At 34.3% G+C, this 16979-nt stretch overlaps 1 protein-coding gene and 1 non-coding gene across 3 annotated transcripts in view; one reads left to right on the forward strand and one right to left on the reverse strand.

Moving 5' to 3' along the window:
- LOC123704606 (oxysterol-binding protein-related protein 8) overlaps positions 1 to 16979 on the reverse strand; it is a 55192-nt gene that overhangs the window by 15547 nt on the left and 22666 nt on the right. The window contains exons 4-11 of one of the 2 annotated variants that reach the window (XM_045653003.1): positions 16348 to 16454; positions 14502 to 14672; positions 14065 to 14151; positions 13095 to 13239; positions 11953 to 12073; positions 9225 to 9319; positions 7399 to 7906; positions 6568 to 6704 (exon numbers count right to left, since the gene is read on the reverse strand). In XM_045653003.1, the coding sequence (XP_045508959.1) occupies positions 6568 to 6704; positions 7399 to 7906; positions 9225 to 9319; positions 11953 to 12073; positions 13095 to 13239; positions 14065 to 14151; positions 14502 to 14672; positions 16348 to 16454 (1371 nt within the window). The remainder of the gene's footprint in view (positions 1 to 6567; positions 6705 to 7398; positions 7907 to 9224; positions 9320 to 11952; positions 12074 to 13094; positions 13240 to 14064; positions 14152 to 14501; positions 14673 to 16347; positions 16455 to 16979) is intronic. The other variant, XM_045653004.1, reaches the window with a different exon arrangement.
- Positions 15854 to 15925, forward strand: Trnac-gca. Its single transcript has one exon. It is a non-coding gene; the product is annotated as a tRNA-Cys (tRNA).

Genomic DNA, 16979 nt, shown 5'->3' on the forward strand with positions numbered 1-16979 from the left:
AATATAGAAAACTTGAAAATAACCCTCAAGGTAAATGAAAAAAAGACCAGACCAAGAATGAAGAATTTGGGAAAAACCTCCTTTGTGAAGTTGGTTGTTAGATGTAATGTAACATACAAAGTTCGTCGGGTCAATTAATTTATTATTAAATACAAACATAACTATACTACGAGGAAGTTACATTCTGTTAGGTCAATGACCCTTATGCGACACTAGGCACTATCATAATAACTAAATAAGTACTTAATAATATTTTTTTTGGTTTGAAATTTTTTGTCCCTTTTACTACAATGACTTGATATATGTTTTATCTCATTCTTCCCAAACTTTTTATTTCAAGGATATCACGCATTACTTACGTATCTAATCTGATAAAAGAATGTACAAAATTTCATATGTTTGCACGATTTAACACATTATCAACATAAAACAGCTGTATCATTAATGGTATTATCACGTATTAGGCTGATTACGAAAAACAATCGATATGTATATTAAATTATATGATACAGTGGAAAGATTTGATTTTTACTGTTATGATTTTACTCGAAAACTGCTTGACCTATTTTAAAAAACTTTAAGAATGTATGTACATGTGTTTTCGAATATAATATGTTTGAAGTATACTTTTGTTAAATTCGTATAAAACTCTGTTTCGGCATTTCGGCATTCGGCAAAAAATTGTCTTCAAATGTGTTTGCATTTTTTTGTTTCCTTAATATTTTGCGTTGTTTTGAATATTCTTGTATTCTTATTTATTGGTATATTCGTACGCTTAGAATCATTAAACCTTTTGTTATTAATGTTTATCGTAATTTATTCATATTAAATGAGTTTTTTTAGTAAACTAATTATCTGTAATTATTTCTATTCACAAATGAGTATTGTAGTAAAATACCGCATTTGAACTATGTATCGTAAAATATTAAGATATTTATCCTCCTAATCCTATCCTTCCTACTAATATTAAAAATGCGAAAGTTTGTGAAGATGGATACAGTATGTGTAAGTATGTATATGTATGTTTGTTACTCTTTCACGCAAATACTACCGAACGGATTACAATGAAATTTAGGACACTTAAAGGGGGTAACTTAGATTAACACATAGGATAGGTTTTAACCCGGAAATCCCACGGGAACGGGAACCATGCGGGATGCGGGGTTTTCGTCGAAAACACGGGCGAAGCCGCGGGCGGAAAGCTAGTATGTAAATAACTTCGTCATCATTTAAGAAGGAAATGATAATATTTTATTAAATTTATGTGTTTTATTTGAAGAGAATTAGGCAAATTCGTCCGCAAATTAGTCAAATTTTCCGCAATTTATCACTTAGACTTTAGAGTACCTATTGTATCGATTCCCAACTTAAAGCCAATAAGGAAATATATTATTCACAACAGTAGATACATCTGAAATAGACGCGCTGATAAATCTTCGTGTAAATAATATATAAATGGTAAAAATTCCTCAATCCTTTCAATCGAGTAATTTAAACATTTGCCATATTTTTCACACAAACACATTTAACCTACACACAATACACTGAATAAACACACACACACATATATACACTACAAATAAACTTCCACTACGAATTCAAAAAATAAAACTTTCTTTATTATTCTTTCCTGCCACAGATAACCAAACTCGAAAGCGCGGGAATTTTGACGTTTGACAGTTCGAAAAAAAAAGTTTACGTTTTTTTTTTCAGCGTAACAATTCGACATGCGTTTCGTCGCGTACGAGGTAAAACACTGCGTTATCTCAGCCATGATGGTAAATGGCGTCGTGCGATCACTCATTAGCTTAAAAGTAAATAAACATTTATTTTAATATAGCGTAAGCGTTTTTTTGATACATTGTTTTTTTTTTCAATGGCCGTTCACATTCTAAGTATTGAACACGTCATGATTTACGTAAACCATATGAATAAATATTAAATTTTTAGTCTTCAATTTGCTTGTAAATGAAAGGTAATGTACCTATGTATTTAGGTATTGTTTATGTTTAAGTATTTCTGTTATAAGTTGTATTGTGTTTTCCCGTCTTGGATTTCACCTTGGTTTGGTACCTATAGGTACATTGACCCATTTCAATCATTGAGATAATATTAATATGGAGTCGATACCGCCTACATCACTTATGTTCCACTCAACATACGTCATGTGGCGTAACTGCACTCAGTCGCTTGCTCGCTCTTTGGCGCGAACGTCACGCTCATTTTTTATTTGTTTTAAAGTGAAACGCATCAAATATGCCTACGTGTGTGTTACGATATTGCACAAATAATACAAAGAATACGGAAAAGTGCAAAGGAATAACTTTTCATCAGTAAGTAACTAGATAATAATTTTTAAAACTTAGTTAGAGCAAAATTTTTGGCGGGCGACATTTTGTCATAGATTAAAAATTTAAGATATGACATTGGGCATGAAATAAGTGTTGTTAGTAATATTTGCTGGCGTATATTTTTATAGTATAAAATAATAATTTTACATATTTAGAAAAGCATAGACTGGTTGTTAATTGAAAAAAGGTGAAATCATGAAATATGAAAATCAATTACTCAATCACCAATTTTTTTTTGTTAATTGATTTTAATCAAGTTTTTAATTGATATTGTATAAGCTACTGACTTGAACGTATAATTGAATTATTATTTATTTATCTGCACTAATATTATAAAGAGGAAAACTTTGTTTGTTTGTTTGCTTGTAATTGGCTCATAAACTACTGGACCGATTTTGATGAAAGGAGAATGCCCATTTTTGGTACTGGTTTTTCTCATGCATCAAGACAACAATACTATTAAAAAAAATCTCGGCAATTTAGAGGCCTTCTTACCATCGGAAAATATATTTTGAACAGGGAATGTTTTGTAAAATCTAATAAGACATGTAATTGTTTAGATCCGTTATTATAACATTTAGTGTCCATTACCGGTTACCACGGTAACCAAGCGGTAACTTTTTACATTTACTATGGTAAATAGCTAAATGTATTAATATCGATTATTGTTTTCATTGAATTACAAAAAAAATCAATTAACATAAAATCACTCTATAGGGTATTGTTTATACACTATAGGTTGTTTTAACAAAGATAGTGAAGTAAAATAATATAAATATGTATATATATAAAAAAAAATATTATTATGACATAGCTTGGTAGGTAACCAGTTATTTCTTATTTGTTTCTTTCTTCGAATATGTAGTGAAAAAATGATTCAAACAACAACAACAACAACATGTAAACCGAATAAAAACTCAATTGGCATTTTTTAAGTATATATTTAGGTTTTCTTGAAATCCGTCCCGGAAGATTTCTGGTGCCTACCTACACTAGCCGATGAACAGATAGACTTTGTCTGAAAGCATAAGCTCTACGCATAGATTATATATGTAAATCGAAAAATAACCTTTGGACGATAAAATGTTACCTAAATCACACATAAACCTAACTAAATAGGGGTTATTTAAGTTTTGAGGTTATTTCCCATTTTTCTCAATATCTTGAAAACCCCTGTTTTTATCACACAAAAATCAATTGGTAAAAATCTTTGGAATATCGAAGAACCCTCCAAAACCACTCTGGCATTGACGCAACACTGTACTGTGGTCCATACTTTCATGGGCATTCTCCTTTGGCACAGACAATCTTAAGACCCTGAGAAAGAACATAGGCTACTTTTTATTGCGAAATATTGTGCCACGGGCGAAGCCGGGGCGGACCGCTAGTTCAGAGATAAGTAATTAATATTTTTTCTATTCAAGGTTTCCATGTCTGGGCCGTGAAGAAAGGGAAAAATTATTTTTTTTTTCTAAAAAAGGCTCAATTTGTAAGGAATAAAACTTCCCATAGCCCTGACTGAACCTAAAACACGAAAAAATTAAATTATTCCATATGACGTCACTATTTACATCATCCTATATTATATGCCAGATATTGTTAGCCCCGCGTAGTAAAGTCAGTTTATACCTAAAATAAATATTAAGTTACAAAGAAAATTTCAAGTCAACGTGCATGTAAGGAGTGGCACCCAATAAAATAGACAGAATGAAACAAAGTGTCGCCTCTATAGCGGTGAGTCAGTGACATCGCATAATCTATGACTGTCTAGCCGTCATTCGCGCGCGCCGCGCCGCCGCGCTTGGCGCACAGATTTTGTTCGTGGTGTCTGCTCCATATTAATATTATCTCAATGATTTCAATATATTATGCTGTTTCAGTATATGTTATAAAAAATAAGCTACCTACAATTTCTTCTTAATTATTGAAGTGAAACTTCTTTAAGCGAGTCTAGGGCGGCGACTTTGATATCTTTGAATCTTGCCAAAGAAGTTTCACTTCTGACACGTGTGCTCGGCACACATGATCTTTTTTCATGTTGTGTCTTCTTTCATTCGTTGCATAGGTATTTTGTGTACATAAACTATAAATTATTTATTTTGCTTCCAATTAAAATTATAATGATTTTAATGCTATTTTTTAGAATAAGCTTTTTACTCTATGTAATACTACCAACCCATAGACAACTAAGAAAATATTTTTATTTAATTTTGGAACGTCTTTTAACAACACGCTACATACAAACTCGGCCTAACATAACACATAATATACAACCGAAGGTCATACAAGGCCACAGATCGCACTGTTTTGTTTGTTTGTGTAAACACCAAATTATATATATTATTATATTATATTTGGTCACGTGTCTTTGAATGAAATAGAGACATTGGTGTCATGTTTTCTATATTGAGGTAATATAATAAAGATTTGATTATTTGTTTTTTTTTTCAACTATATTTCTAACTAGCTAACCAAACGGCTTCACCCGCTTTGACTTAAACCTAATCTATACTAATATTATAAAGCTGAAGAGTTTGTTTCTTTCGGTGTTAGATAGCCCATTTATCGAGGAAGGCAGGCTATATATAGTCACGCTAAGACCAACAGGAGCGGAGCCACGCGGGTGAAACCGCGGAGCACAGCTAGTAAATGTATGTTTAAGTAGAAAATTAATTATCGACTAACGCATTTAAAACGTGTTCGAAACTTTGCTTTAGAGCTAGACCATCAACTCTATGGGCTAATAAAAAAGTCTCCCGGGAGTTGCGTCGCTACGTGCGCGCACTTTCTTACTAGCCCATGTAGTTGATGGGAGAGACTAAATAGTGAAGGAGACAAAAGTTGCTCTTGCGCGAGCTCTTAAAACTTTTAGTATAATTTAAAAATTATTTACTCTTTCAGTTTGTTATGAAAATATAATTTCCAAATCCATACTTTTTTTTATTTATTTATTTATTTATTTATATTTTAGGAGAATCTACAGCTGTATTCTTAAAAAGTAGTCACATAATATAATAATCACAATAAGCCATTTACAGATTCTCACGACTAGAATAACACTAATATGTAACAGATTCAAATGTAAGCGATTACGCACACGAATCAAATGCTTTCGAATTTACTAATACTATTGTAACACTAAATTAAATTACATATTAACTCGATCACCAAACTGACGAAAGAACTCATTTGCTAACTGACGCTTAATTGAGTAAGGACTGCTGCAGAATAAGTCAAAATCGAACTGTTTTGATAGCTTGTTAAAGTTATTGCTTACGCGCAGAATAAACGAGTTTTGACGATAGTTAGTGCTGACTGCGGAGGTAAAGATGTATAAGGAGTATATTTACGAGATACAATTGAGGGTGTGTATAGTGAAATTTTGGCTAGTAGATCTGGGCAGTCTATTTTGTTGGATGTAATACCTAAAAGTAATAAGATATCAGCAATCTCCCGGCGATTTGTAAGAGGTAGAAAATGAAATTTGCTACAGACTTCCATACTAAATACCATAAATGCGAAAGTAACTCTGTCTGTCTGTCTGTCTGTTACTCAATCACGCCTAAACTACTGAACCAATTTGCATGAAATTTGGAATGGAGATATTTTGATACCCGAGAAAGGACATAGGCTACTTTTTATTGCGAAATATGTACCACGGGCGAAGCCGGGGCGGACCGCTAGTTAGGATTTTCTAATATCAACGTCAGATGATATCCATATATCACTGTCAAAAACAATACATAATCTGCATTGATAACAAATGAAACGTCACTAGTCATTGCCCTATTATCGATATTACATTTCGTTAAAATTTTCCAAATGTAAATGAATAAAAAAACAACAATAAAAACATATCTCTTATTTCTCATCTCTATACAAGACTAGCTGTGCCCCGCCGTTTTACCCGCAGTACTCCGCTCCTGTTGGTCTTAGCGTGATGATATATAGCCTTCCTCGATAAATAGGCTATCTAACACCGAAATAATTTTTCAAATCGGACCAGTACTTCCCGAGATTAGCGCGTTCAAACAAACACTTCAGCTAAATAATATTATAGTATAGATTACTATGATTCTGGTCATTTTACAAAATATCAAGCGTTTGTAAACTTCGAAATATCGCAATTTGCCTGCTACATATACATATAAAAACATAGCAAATCTAGGCCCTACCTTTTAGCACTAAACACAGATCTTATCACAACCAGACCCACCGGTAACAACCTTCCCAGCGACATACACACTGTCCTGACTGATCCTGTCGTCTCTGCGTTCAGTTTGTGACGCTTCATAACTGATTGAGGGTAGTTTGTGATAGTCTATCAGCGAGTATTTCTTGTATGGACTCGTTCTAGAACATTCGAGATGTCGGTGTCGGTAGAGGTTTTGGGTCGCAAATTTGACGATGTATTGGTAGATTTTTGCGGTTATTATGAGGATATATTCTCTGTTTTTGTAGTAATGAAAATGTTCCTTTGGTCAAGTATAGTAACATTTTTGTAACCTTTTCTCGCTTCTGCCTACTTGGTTTTATATGTATTTTTCATATCGTGTAAGCAAGTAAGACATACTTTTACAACTTCTGTTTAGGCGGTTTTATTTCAATTTATTCGTAATTTTCACTGCTTCAAATTGAAAATCATAACTATCATATTATTGATTCAAATTTTAGATTTCATGATAGGAAGAAACTTCTTAACCAATTCGCATTCGATTAGAATAGAAAATCTATAGAACTGGCTACATTTTTAATTTTATACTGACCAAAGCGTGTTAAACCGGCTTTTATTGTTAATAATAACAATCTCCCTGACATTAATATTTTATATTAACGACATGAACTTTGAAAAACCATCAATCCTTTTTTACTTTCTTAACCCAGCCAATACCTTATCCTACCAAAAAATCAACCCAATTCAAACTCAAACATTTATTTATTCAATTAGACTTCGTTTAGAAGCACTTTCGAATCGTCATTACATATTTTTAACATTTACCACCGATTCGGAAAGCAGTATTCATATTCCTACCCCCAAAATACATACCTAACACTACACCCTTGTACATCCAGATCCTCCGACGACGAAGTGGTCGTATCCCTGAATCTTTCGTCACTCGGCGCCGTTTTAGTTATCAAGATATTCTCTGGCGTATCGCAAATGACCTCAGAATTAGCCAACCTTCTTTTTAGCTTACTATGGAACGATTCATCATTTTCCGAGTCCGTTTTAGCTCCAGATTCGCGCAATTCGCTTATACGTTTTTGCGCAGCTTTCGATTTGCGTATAGACGGCGTAGAACTACGTCTATCGTATTTTGACAGCTCCTCTTTTTTGGTGCCTTGTTTTAAGACCAATTTGGGCATGTCGAAGAATTTCAAGATTGGTGATTTGCGAATCAACTCTAAGTTCATGGGGCTAGAGGTTAAACTCCTGTGGCGAATTTGTTTCACTTCTAGCCTTTCGGTTTTCATGTTGTCGCTTGAGGAAGATCGTTTTGGGGGTCGTTTGCGGGGTAAGTACGGGGTGGATACTGTCGTGTCTGGTGAGAATACTGTGATATAGCGGTACGGGAAAAAGGGTAGGGGTTTGTTAATTTAGTTTGCTTATAAATAACGAGGGTTATTATATGTCAGGTAATAGTGCTATCTCGCTCGCACGTGTTAAAAATGGGAAGATTTGACTTAGCGTGGCGCAAATCTATAAGAAAAACAGCGTTAATATTAAAAACTGTTTTGGTAAAAATAGAGGAACATAGTGCAAGCGAGATAGGGTACAATTCACAGACATATTAATATTAGGTACTTATAATCTTGCTCTGTAATCTATGGTCATAATAACACGTCATAGTGAAGTTTAATTTAACTATATATACTTTAGCATTAAATAAAAAATATAAATTACCCGCAAATACCGTTTTGTTAATTACCGTCTTTTGCCAATTATTTCACATTGCTGATAAATACCATCTATAAAAATTGGCTGTCATTAAAACATCATAATATGTTGGACTAAAAACACACATATTATTAAAAAAATATTGAAACTGTTACTTACATCTATGTATATGTAGATAATTTAATGTTAAAAAATAAACAACGATGTGACAAGTCCTTTTCCGGATCTTGTTTTCTACTGTCAATACTTGTTATAAATATGTACCTGTTTAAAATTAAAATTACATATTTTTTTTGATTCACTAATTATCATTATATTTTGGGCGCGAAACCTGGAAACTTTTTGTGTCGGAGGCCAAGATCCGCTTTGGGTCGTTGCGCCGTTGAAGTAAGTAAATTACTAACTTATAATAGGTACTACACTTAGGTGCAAAAAAATCGCACACCCCGTATATTCTAATTTCAACCTCAATTATTTTAATGTTCTAAACATATTTGGACATGACTTGACATGACTTTCTATAAATAGCAAACCCTTAATCGTGACCGTAAAGCTTGTTAAATATGCTTTCATTTGATATAAGTCATGTCCAAATATGTTTAGAATATTAAAATAGTTGAGGATAAACTAAAAATGTACGGGCTGTGCGATTTTTTTGCACCCGAGTGTAGTTTTAATTATTACCAACCATGATATTTAAAATAAAAAATGTGTGCGTGTACTAGTGAACACACGTAAGAAGTGAAACTTCTTTATGACCAAATTTTTCAAAAAATAATTTACTATTTGCAACTTTACAGAAATACCTCGAATCACGCGTGGTAGGGATAAGAAAAAGATGGCGTGTAACGTAAAAATGTCACGCGTAACGAAAAAATGTTACACTAAATTTATTTCCAACCCCGATAAAGAAGTTTCACTTCAAAAATTACATTACTTATATTTATTTATCTATATAAATACCATAAACTCACCGTGCTCATTAAAATGTTTCTCCAATTCCTCATGAGATATATTCGTCTGTGACGCAGGAGCATCTACAGCTTGCTCTGGTCTTGAACGGGAACATCTAGAGAAATAAATTATATGTTAATTAATAAAGTTAATAGGCAATATTGAATTCGGTGGAATACACAACACAAACAATTAAAAAAAAACATTACTAGTAAATCTAATCAAAATATTGAAAGAGCAATGATATAAATTTATAAAGAATAGAAAAAATTCGATCACTCAGCGGGACTCGAACCCGCATCCTTCGCGCCATTCCGGGGCGGATGCCTAACCAACTCAGCCACTCGTGACCCGCCAGAGCAATCGAATTTATTCTATTCTTTCAGTTTTATGTGTCTTAAGGGACACACCGCGCGCCATCTATTGAGATGATTTAACAACCATCTCAACCAATATGAAGCACTTTTCAGTGAATACAATATTGTAACGATGGAACACGACCTTTTTTGTTGAATTTATATTTTTTGGTTTTATGGCATTCAAATGCAATTATAAAGCATTTGAATGCCATAAAACCAAAAAATATAAATTCAAGAACAATGATGTCCCCTCACAATATTTTGGGCATGTCGAAAATACTAGATGTATCATCTAGTTATGTATGTTGCGGCCAAATTTGGACTCGCAACCTAGTCGATATAATATATTCTCTTAATCTATATCTATATAATATATAAAACTCAAAGGTGACTGATATAGTGATCAGTGGCGTGCCTAGGGTGTAAGGACTGGGCAAGCCCAAATTTTTCGAAGTGTTTGCTGGGTACCCTTTTCTAGAATTAGGTATACACTGTGTTACTAAGTAGGTACCTATGTTCGTTACAAAACTTATAAAAAATGTGAACGTACCGAATCAAATCTTCTAAATCTTCACGCGCGCCCGCAAACAGTTGAGTCAAACGTTTACCATTACAATCATATTGAAATCTATATCTATAAATTATATAAAACTGTATGACATTATATTATTATAAAATATTGTACAGATCATTTATATTCTAATTCAAAACGCCGATCTTTCTGAAGAAAAAAATTTTTAACTTAACATCGGAATAGATGTAGGTACTTAGGTGATTGTTTTAATTCAATTAACAGCTCTTTCTCAATGACAGTCATCGTTAATTCAGAAAGGCGTTCTTGGCCTTGTGTATTTCTTAAATACGTACCTACCTACCTATGAATTCGATTTAACGCTGAGAAAGCACGCTCCGTGGAAGAACTACCTACTAGCAAGAATCGTAAATACCAAAATATGTGCAAGTTTCATCAGAAGGCTTCTTCTAACCAATTCTCATTCATTAAATCGATTAATTCGTAAACATTACAATTAAAATTTGGTTTATGTGACTTACTGCACAAATCGGGAGTTGGTTTTAATGAAGAAATTTATTGTTGTTTTACAGTAAAGTTTAATGATTTTACCTTTCCCCGCTGAGCACAAAGCAAACCATCACAATTTACAATACAATCTGCGTCGCGACACTTATTTTATCACAAAATTCGAAAAACTTAACCTAAATTACACCGGTATAATCACGCGCTAAACTATACTAACAATAATATTCACGACGTTCGTTCGCGCGACGCGCAATCGTAACTATCTTCACACTGTTAAAGCCCGGCTTTGTTGGCCATAGATTTTGCTATAGAATTCTATAGATAGGTATGTAGCTACTTCAACGAAATTTCATACGTTAGAAGAGATAAGCGCAAAGCCCGGTAAAAGCCCACGAGTGCAAGCGAGAAAACTATATGTCACTCAAGAAGGACACCGCACTGTTTATACAAAGTACGACCTTATTTAGATAGCAAGAAGGATGAAATTAAAAAGTTTGACTCGAATTCGACATTGTTTGTAGGTGAGTTTTCATTGAAATTCGGAGCAAATTTTGAATTGCTCGTTGCGCGCGAATATTCAAAAGTGAATTTGGGTATTTTCCTGTCTCGTAGCGAATTCCTTAGGCAAGCCGGGCTTTTCGGCTTGTATGAACGTACCGCCACTGATAGTGATCTATCAACGCACAGCCCAAACCACTGGACGTATCGGGCTGAAATTTGGCATGCAGGTAGATGTCATAACGTACGCGTCCCCTAAGAAAGGATTTTAGAAAATTCACCCCCTAAAGGGGTAAAATAGGGGATGAAAACTTATACCCTGAAAATTTATCTTTTCCACATAAGCGAAGCTGCGGGCAATAGCCAGTTATAAATATATATAAAAGTTTGGTTTTAGCAAAAAAACTGTGAACGCAATGATCCTGCGGTGGGATCTTAGACTATATTGGCTCCACTATTATAAAACTTATTTCAAAACGAAAGGAACCCATTCCAATCGGGTATCCCAAATGTGATACCTCATTTTTTTAACCGACTTCAAAAAAAGGAGGAGGTTATCAATTCGGCCGGTATGTTTTTTTTTTTATGTATGTACACCGATTACTCCGAGGTTTCTGAACCGATTTACGTGAATCTTTTTTTGTTCGATGCGGGATGGTGTCGAATTGGTCCCATAAAAATTTTATTCGGATAGGCCGAGTAGTTTTTATTATGAGCATTTTTGTCTGTATTTGTAAATGTTGCAAGTGCAAGTTTGAAGTCGGTTGTTTTTAACGCAGTTATTACTTGTTTTATAAGGCATTTGAATGCTTTAAAACTGTATATCTATTGAAAAATTGAACAAATAAGTACCTGAGCATAGCATTACTACAGCGCAGGGCCAGTTCGAGCCCGTCGAGCCAACAGTGGCCGGCCGCTTGTGACGGCGCTCGGAATATTAGGTGCGCGGTTGGCAACGGTTGTACTACTGCACCTGGGGGTAGAAATCAATAAATTTAAATTTTAAATAAGATATAAATTAGCCAAAAACCTTAGAATACCTGTATAAACTGACGTAGAAACGGTATAAGCGAACAAACTAGCAGACAAAGCCGCACAGCACAACCTACACACACACAAACATAGTAACGTAGATATTCAGTGAGACAAATCTATCTATATTATTAAGCTGAAGAGTTTGTTTGTTTGAACGCGCTAATCTCGGGAACTACTGCAACTGGTCCGATTTGAAAAATTCTTTCGGTGTTAGATAGCTCATTTATCGAGGAAGGCTATAGGCTATATATCATCACGCTACGACCAACGAGACGGGAGCCACGGGAGTGAAACCGCGGAGAGCAGCTAGTATAGAATATTAACTTAAACTATTATTCATTTTAACTATTAGAATATTTATTTAAACTATTAACGAAAAGGCTTGTAACATAACCGACAAAACGCAACCCGGCTAATTAGCTGAATTCAGACGGAACGTGTTTTTACGTGTGCCACTTCTACCTTATAGCTTATGTATGTATTCTAAGTTTTTAACGTGTGCCTACCAATATTATGTTTAGTTTGTGTCTGCAAAATCATCTGTCCATATTAGGATACGAAACCGATATGGAATGATCAAATTGTATTCAAGCCAGTCGCTATCCAACCAAACTCTGTACTCACGTCTATAAATTAATAATGTAAAACAATTTATATATAATAAATTATAAATTATAAGTATATATATATTCATCTTATTGCCTTTTCGTTCAACAATCAACAATTAGATAGGCAAAAACGTTGTAAAAGCCGTTCGATTACTAGATAATACTAATTATTGTAAATTTAACGCATCATCGTTCGTGTGACTTACACATACGCACGTACTTGCGTATTTGTGTGTATCTTTGCGTACGTATATTCAGCCTTACGTATATTACATAATATATGTGTATATGTTTGTACGTGTGTGTGAATTTTTCACGTGTTTATATATTTGTAGGTATGTATATACATACCAATAGTCTCGTTGTGCGGTCCCCTCGGTGCCCAAATGCTCTGTTCAAGCGGATGGTATAGCTTGAAGCAGAAACCGTCCTTTTTGCTCGGTCTCTCTATTACTTGGCAAGACGTTAGTAACACTGTGCCTACCCAGTGGCTTCGCTGTAATTTTGAAAATATTGTTATAATAACATAAAGGAAATAAAATAGATAGAATATTGTTATATTACTAATCTATACTAATATTATAAAGCTGAAGAGTTTGTTTGTTTGAACGCGCTAATCTCGGGAACTACTGGTCCGATTTGAAAAATTCTTTCGGTGTTAGATAGCCCATTTATGGAGGAAGGTTATAGGCTATATATCATCACGCTAAGACCAACAGAAGCTGAGCCACGTGGGTGAAACCGCGGGGCTAGTTTATCAATAAAAACATATGTTGTTCGACAAAAAATAAACAGGTAATAATTCTATTTTTGAAAAAGTAAAAGTCATACAGGACTTTTTGTATTCTCATCATCTTCAAGATGCATATTTTAATATTAATAATTTATGAACTAGAAGGCTCGGGCCCACTTCCTTCTTTCAGGTATTTTTTTAATTTTCTGTTTGAAATGATGCTACTCAATAAGTATCAATCGATATTAAAATTTATTTTTACCATAAGATATCTACATCTTTACTGCCTAGTGGGGTAAGGGGCAGATGCATTATACATCTGTTTTACTGATCGATTTTGTTTAGGGACAAGTAAGTGATCAGCCTTCTGTGTCCTGCCAGACCGAGACATTTTTTTTTCTTCGTCTCCATCGGGAATCGAACCCAGGACCCTTCGGTGCTACGCTCACGCGTCAACCACTGTACCAAGGAGGCGGTCGTTACTGCCATACTGTGTAACAATTCACTCTTTTTTTTCTATTTAATGGTTTTACCTAATTAGATTTAATTTCAACTCTGTATACTATAGAACAACTTGATATAACTCACCTTGGCTTTCGGACTCTTATATAGAAGCAATAAACCAGGTTTTAGCACGCACCATAATTTAGTCCATGATTTCAATGATCCGCGAACCTGAAAATATTTACAAACATATATATTATTATTTATGTTTAGATTATTGGTATAATTCTATAAACATAATCGTATAATTTCAATAACTAGATGAATAATGTTGATAAATTTTATTAAATACATGTTTCCCCCCCCCCCCGTTCACGTACCAGATTCATTCGAATAACCACCTTATTTCGTAGCAGTAGAGTTCAAAGTAAAATTAGTTACAGTGCGTTTGTGCGTGCGTTCTTAAGTACCAACGTGTGCCTGCGCGTGTGTGCGTGCGTTCTTGCGTATTTGTGTGCGTTTTAAGTTTTAACGTTTGCGTCTGTGCATGTGTGCGTAAGTTCTTACGTGTGTGTGCGTACCTTTAGCCAATCAGCGAGCACAACAACCGACGGGTCCTCTATAGAGTGCAACAACGCAGTCGCCGCTCTTTTCTTCTCCTTTCTATAATGTTGACGTTGCGCCTTATAGCTCTCCTTGCGTGACAACGCCGTGCTTGCGTTGCGCGGTACGCCAACGGCCGTTTCCGACGACTGGAAACGTTTTTAACGGTTTTAAAACGTGATTTAAACCCGATAATGTGTCACAATAGTTTATAATGAGAAATGTGAAAAGTAAATGTTTAAAGACTTAATTAAAGGTTTATAAATTTTTAACGAATAGAAAAATATTCCTTTCTTTAAAATTTTCTAATTTATAAAGCACTAGGTTTCCGCCCGCGGCTTCGCCCGCGCAGTCAAAGAATTTCCGGGATTGCGTCATTTTCCCGGGATAAAAAGTAGCCTATGTCCTTTCTCGGGTATCAAAATATCTCCTTACCAAATTTCATGAAAATTGGTTCAGTAGTTTAGGCGTGATTGAGTAACAGACAGACAGACAGACAGAGTTACTTTCGCATTTATAATATTAGTATGGATTTGAATGCTACAAAATTAAATATAAAAATAAAGAATTGAAAAATCATAAACAGTCAAATACGATTCAATCTTTGTTACGTTGAAAATGGTTAAATCATTTTAACTCGAGATTTAAAATCAAAGTGAAATTGATACAATGGTTGAAAGGTTTTAAATGCTGTAAAGTTTAAATTAAGGTCAATTTGTAGGTATGTGTGAGTATACATCACTACATGATATAAAACAAAGTCGCTTTCTCTGTCCCTACGTCCCTTTGTATGCTTAAATCTTTAAAACTACGCAACGGATTTTGATGCGGTTTTTTTAATAGATAGAGTGATTCAAGAGGAAAGTTTTAGTATATAATTTATTAGGTTTTAGACAAAGCGGGCGAAGCCGCGGGCGGTTAGCTAGTAGGCATATAAAATTAACACCCACACATAAAACACTATATCACGTATTAACATACTGTACGATACTCTCTTATATTAGATATATGAATAATCTATACTATTATTATAAAGCTGAAGCGTTTGTTTGTTTGAACGCGCTAATCTCAAGAACCACGGGACCTAATCGAAAAATTATTACACTATTAGTTAGTCCATTTATCGACGTAGGCATATCATCACGCTTAGACCAACAGGAACGGAACAATGCGGGTAAAACCACGGAGCACAAGTAGTCTTAATAAAAAAAACCTACATTAAAAAAAAATTTTTTTTAATGTAGGTTTTTTTTATTAAGACTACTTTATATACCTTATATTTAGTCAAGTAAAAACAATATAGTTCATTATTTCACCATAATCTTGAAGTGGGGATATAGCTCAGTGGTAGAGCATTCGACTGCAGATCGAGAGGTCCCCGGTTCAAACCCGGGTGTCCCCTGTATAACAACTTTTTGTTTCTTATTTTTTTGTTAAAACAATGAATAATATTGCTTTTCACTGCAAATTAAGTTTAACATTTTAACTATTTTTTTTTTACATGAGGTTATTTTTATTAAGTACTTTAAAAGTTATAGAAGTGAACTGAAATAAATTATCACTACATAGTATAAAACAAAGTCGCTTTCGCTATCCCTTTATCCCTATATCTGCATATCTTTAAAACTACTCAACGGATTTTGATGCGGTTTTTTTAATTGAAAGATAAAAACTTTAAGGGACAAAACTTATCCCATGTTTTTTCTCAGGCTCAACGCTCAAGCTGTACCAAATATCATCGAAATCAGTGAAGCAGTTTTTGCATGAAGGAGTAACAAACATACATACAATCTTTCGCATTTATAATATTAATAGGACACATACCTTATCAGAAGAAGTGCCGTCCGGGGGCTGCGCCCTGCTGTCTCCAGACGCGGGGGTCGATAGCGGAGCCCCGGGCGAGCGGGGCGGAGGCGTGAGTGTAGGCTCTCCTGGAAAAATTATATATTTATTTTTATTTAGAGCTTAAAACAGGGATTCGACAAAAATAAAGAAATTATATGTACAGCTACAATGATGTGAATGCGATATTGTCGAAAATATTTGGGTTATTTACAATATGCCAGACTGTTGGGCGTTGGTTTACAAAAAATTAAAAAAAACATGCATATTATGTTGGAAATCACAATACAATATACAGGGTGCCCCACCGTTGGTATTCTTAGCTCAATGGAGGTTATAGTTTTGCATACGCTGAGTATGTAAAAAAATACTTAAAAAATTCCAAATGCATTTTTTTTCTTTCATTCTTAAAACTCTTTGTGTACACCCCTAACAAGCAACCCGCCCATCTTTGCCGCCCGCACGTGGTACTTCGTTTAAGATTATGTTTTCATAGACAAAATGCATGCAATGCATAGAGAAAAAAACATCAATTTTAAGGAAAAATTTAGCAGGCAATTTTTGGCGTAATTATGTCGTTTAAGTATTTTTTACCTAATCAGTGAAAGCAAGAC

Source organism: Colias croceus, chromosome 30 (assembly GCF_905220415.1).
Source record: "Colias croceus chromosome 30, ilColCroc2.1".
Classification (NCBI taxonomy): domain Eukaryota; kingdom Metazoa; phylum Arthropoda; class Insecta; order Lepidoptera; family Pieridae; genus Colias; species Colias croceus.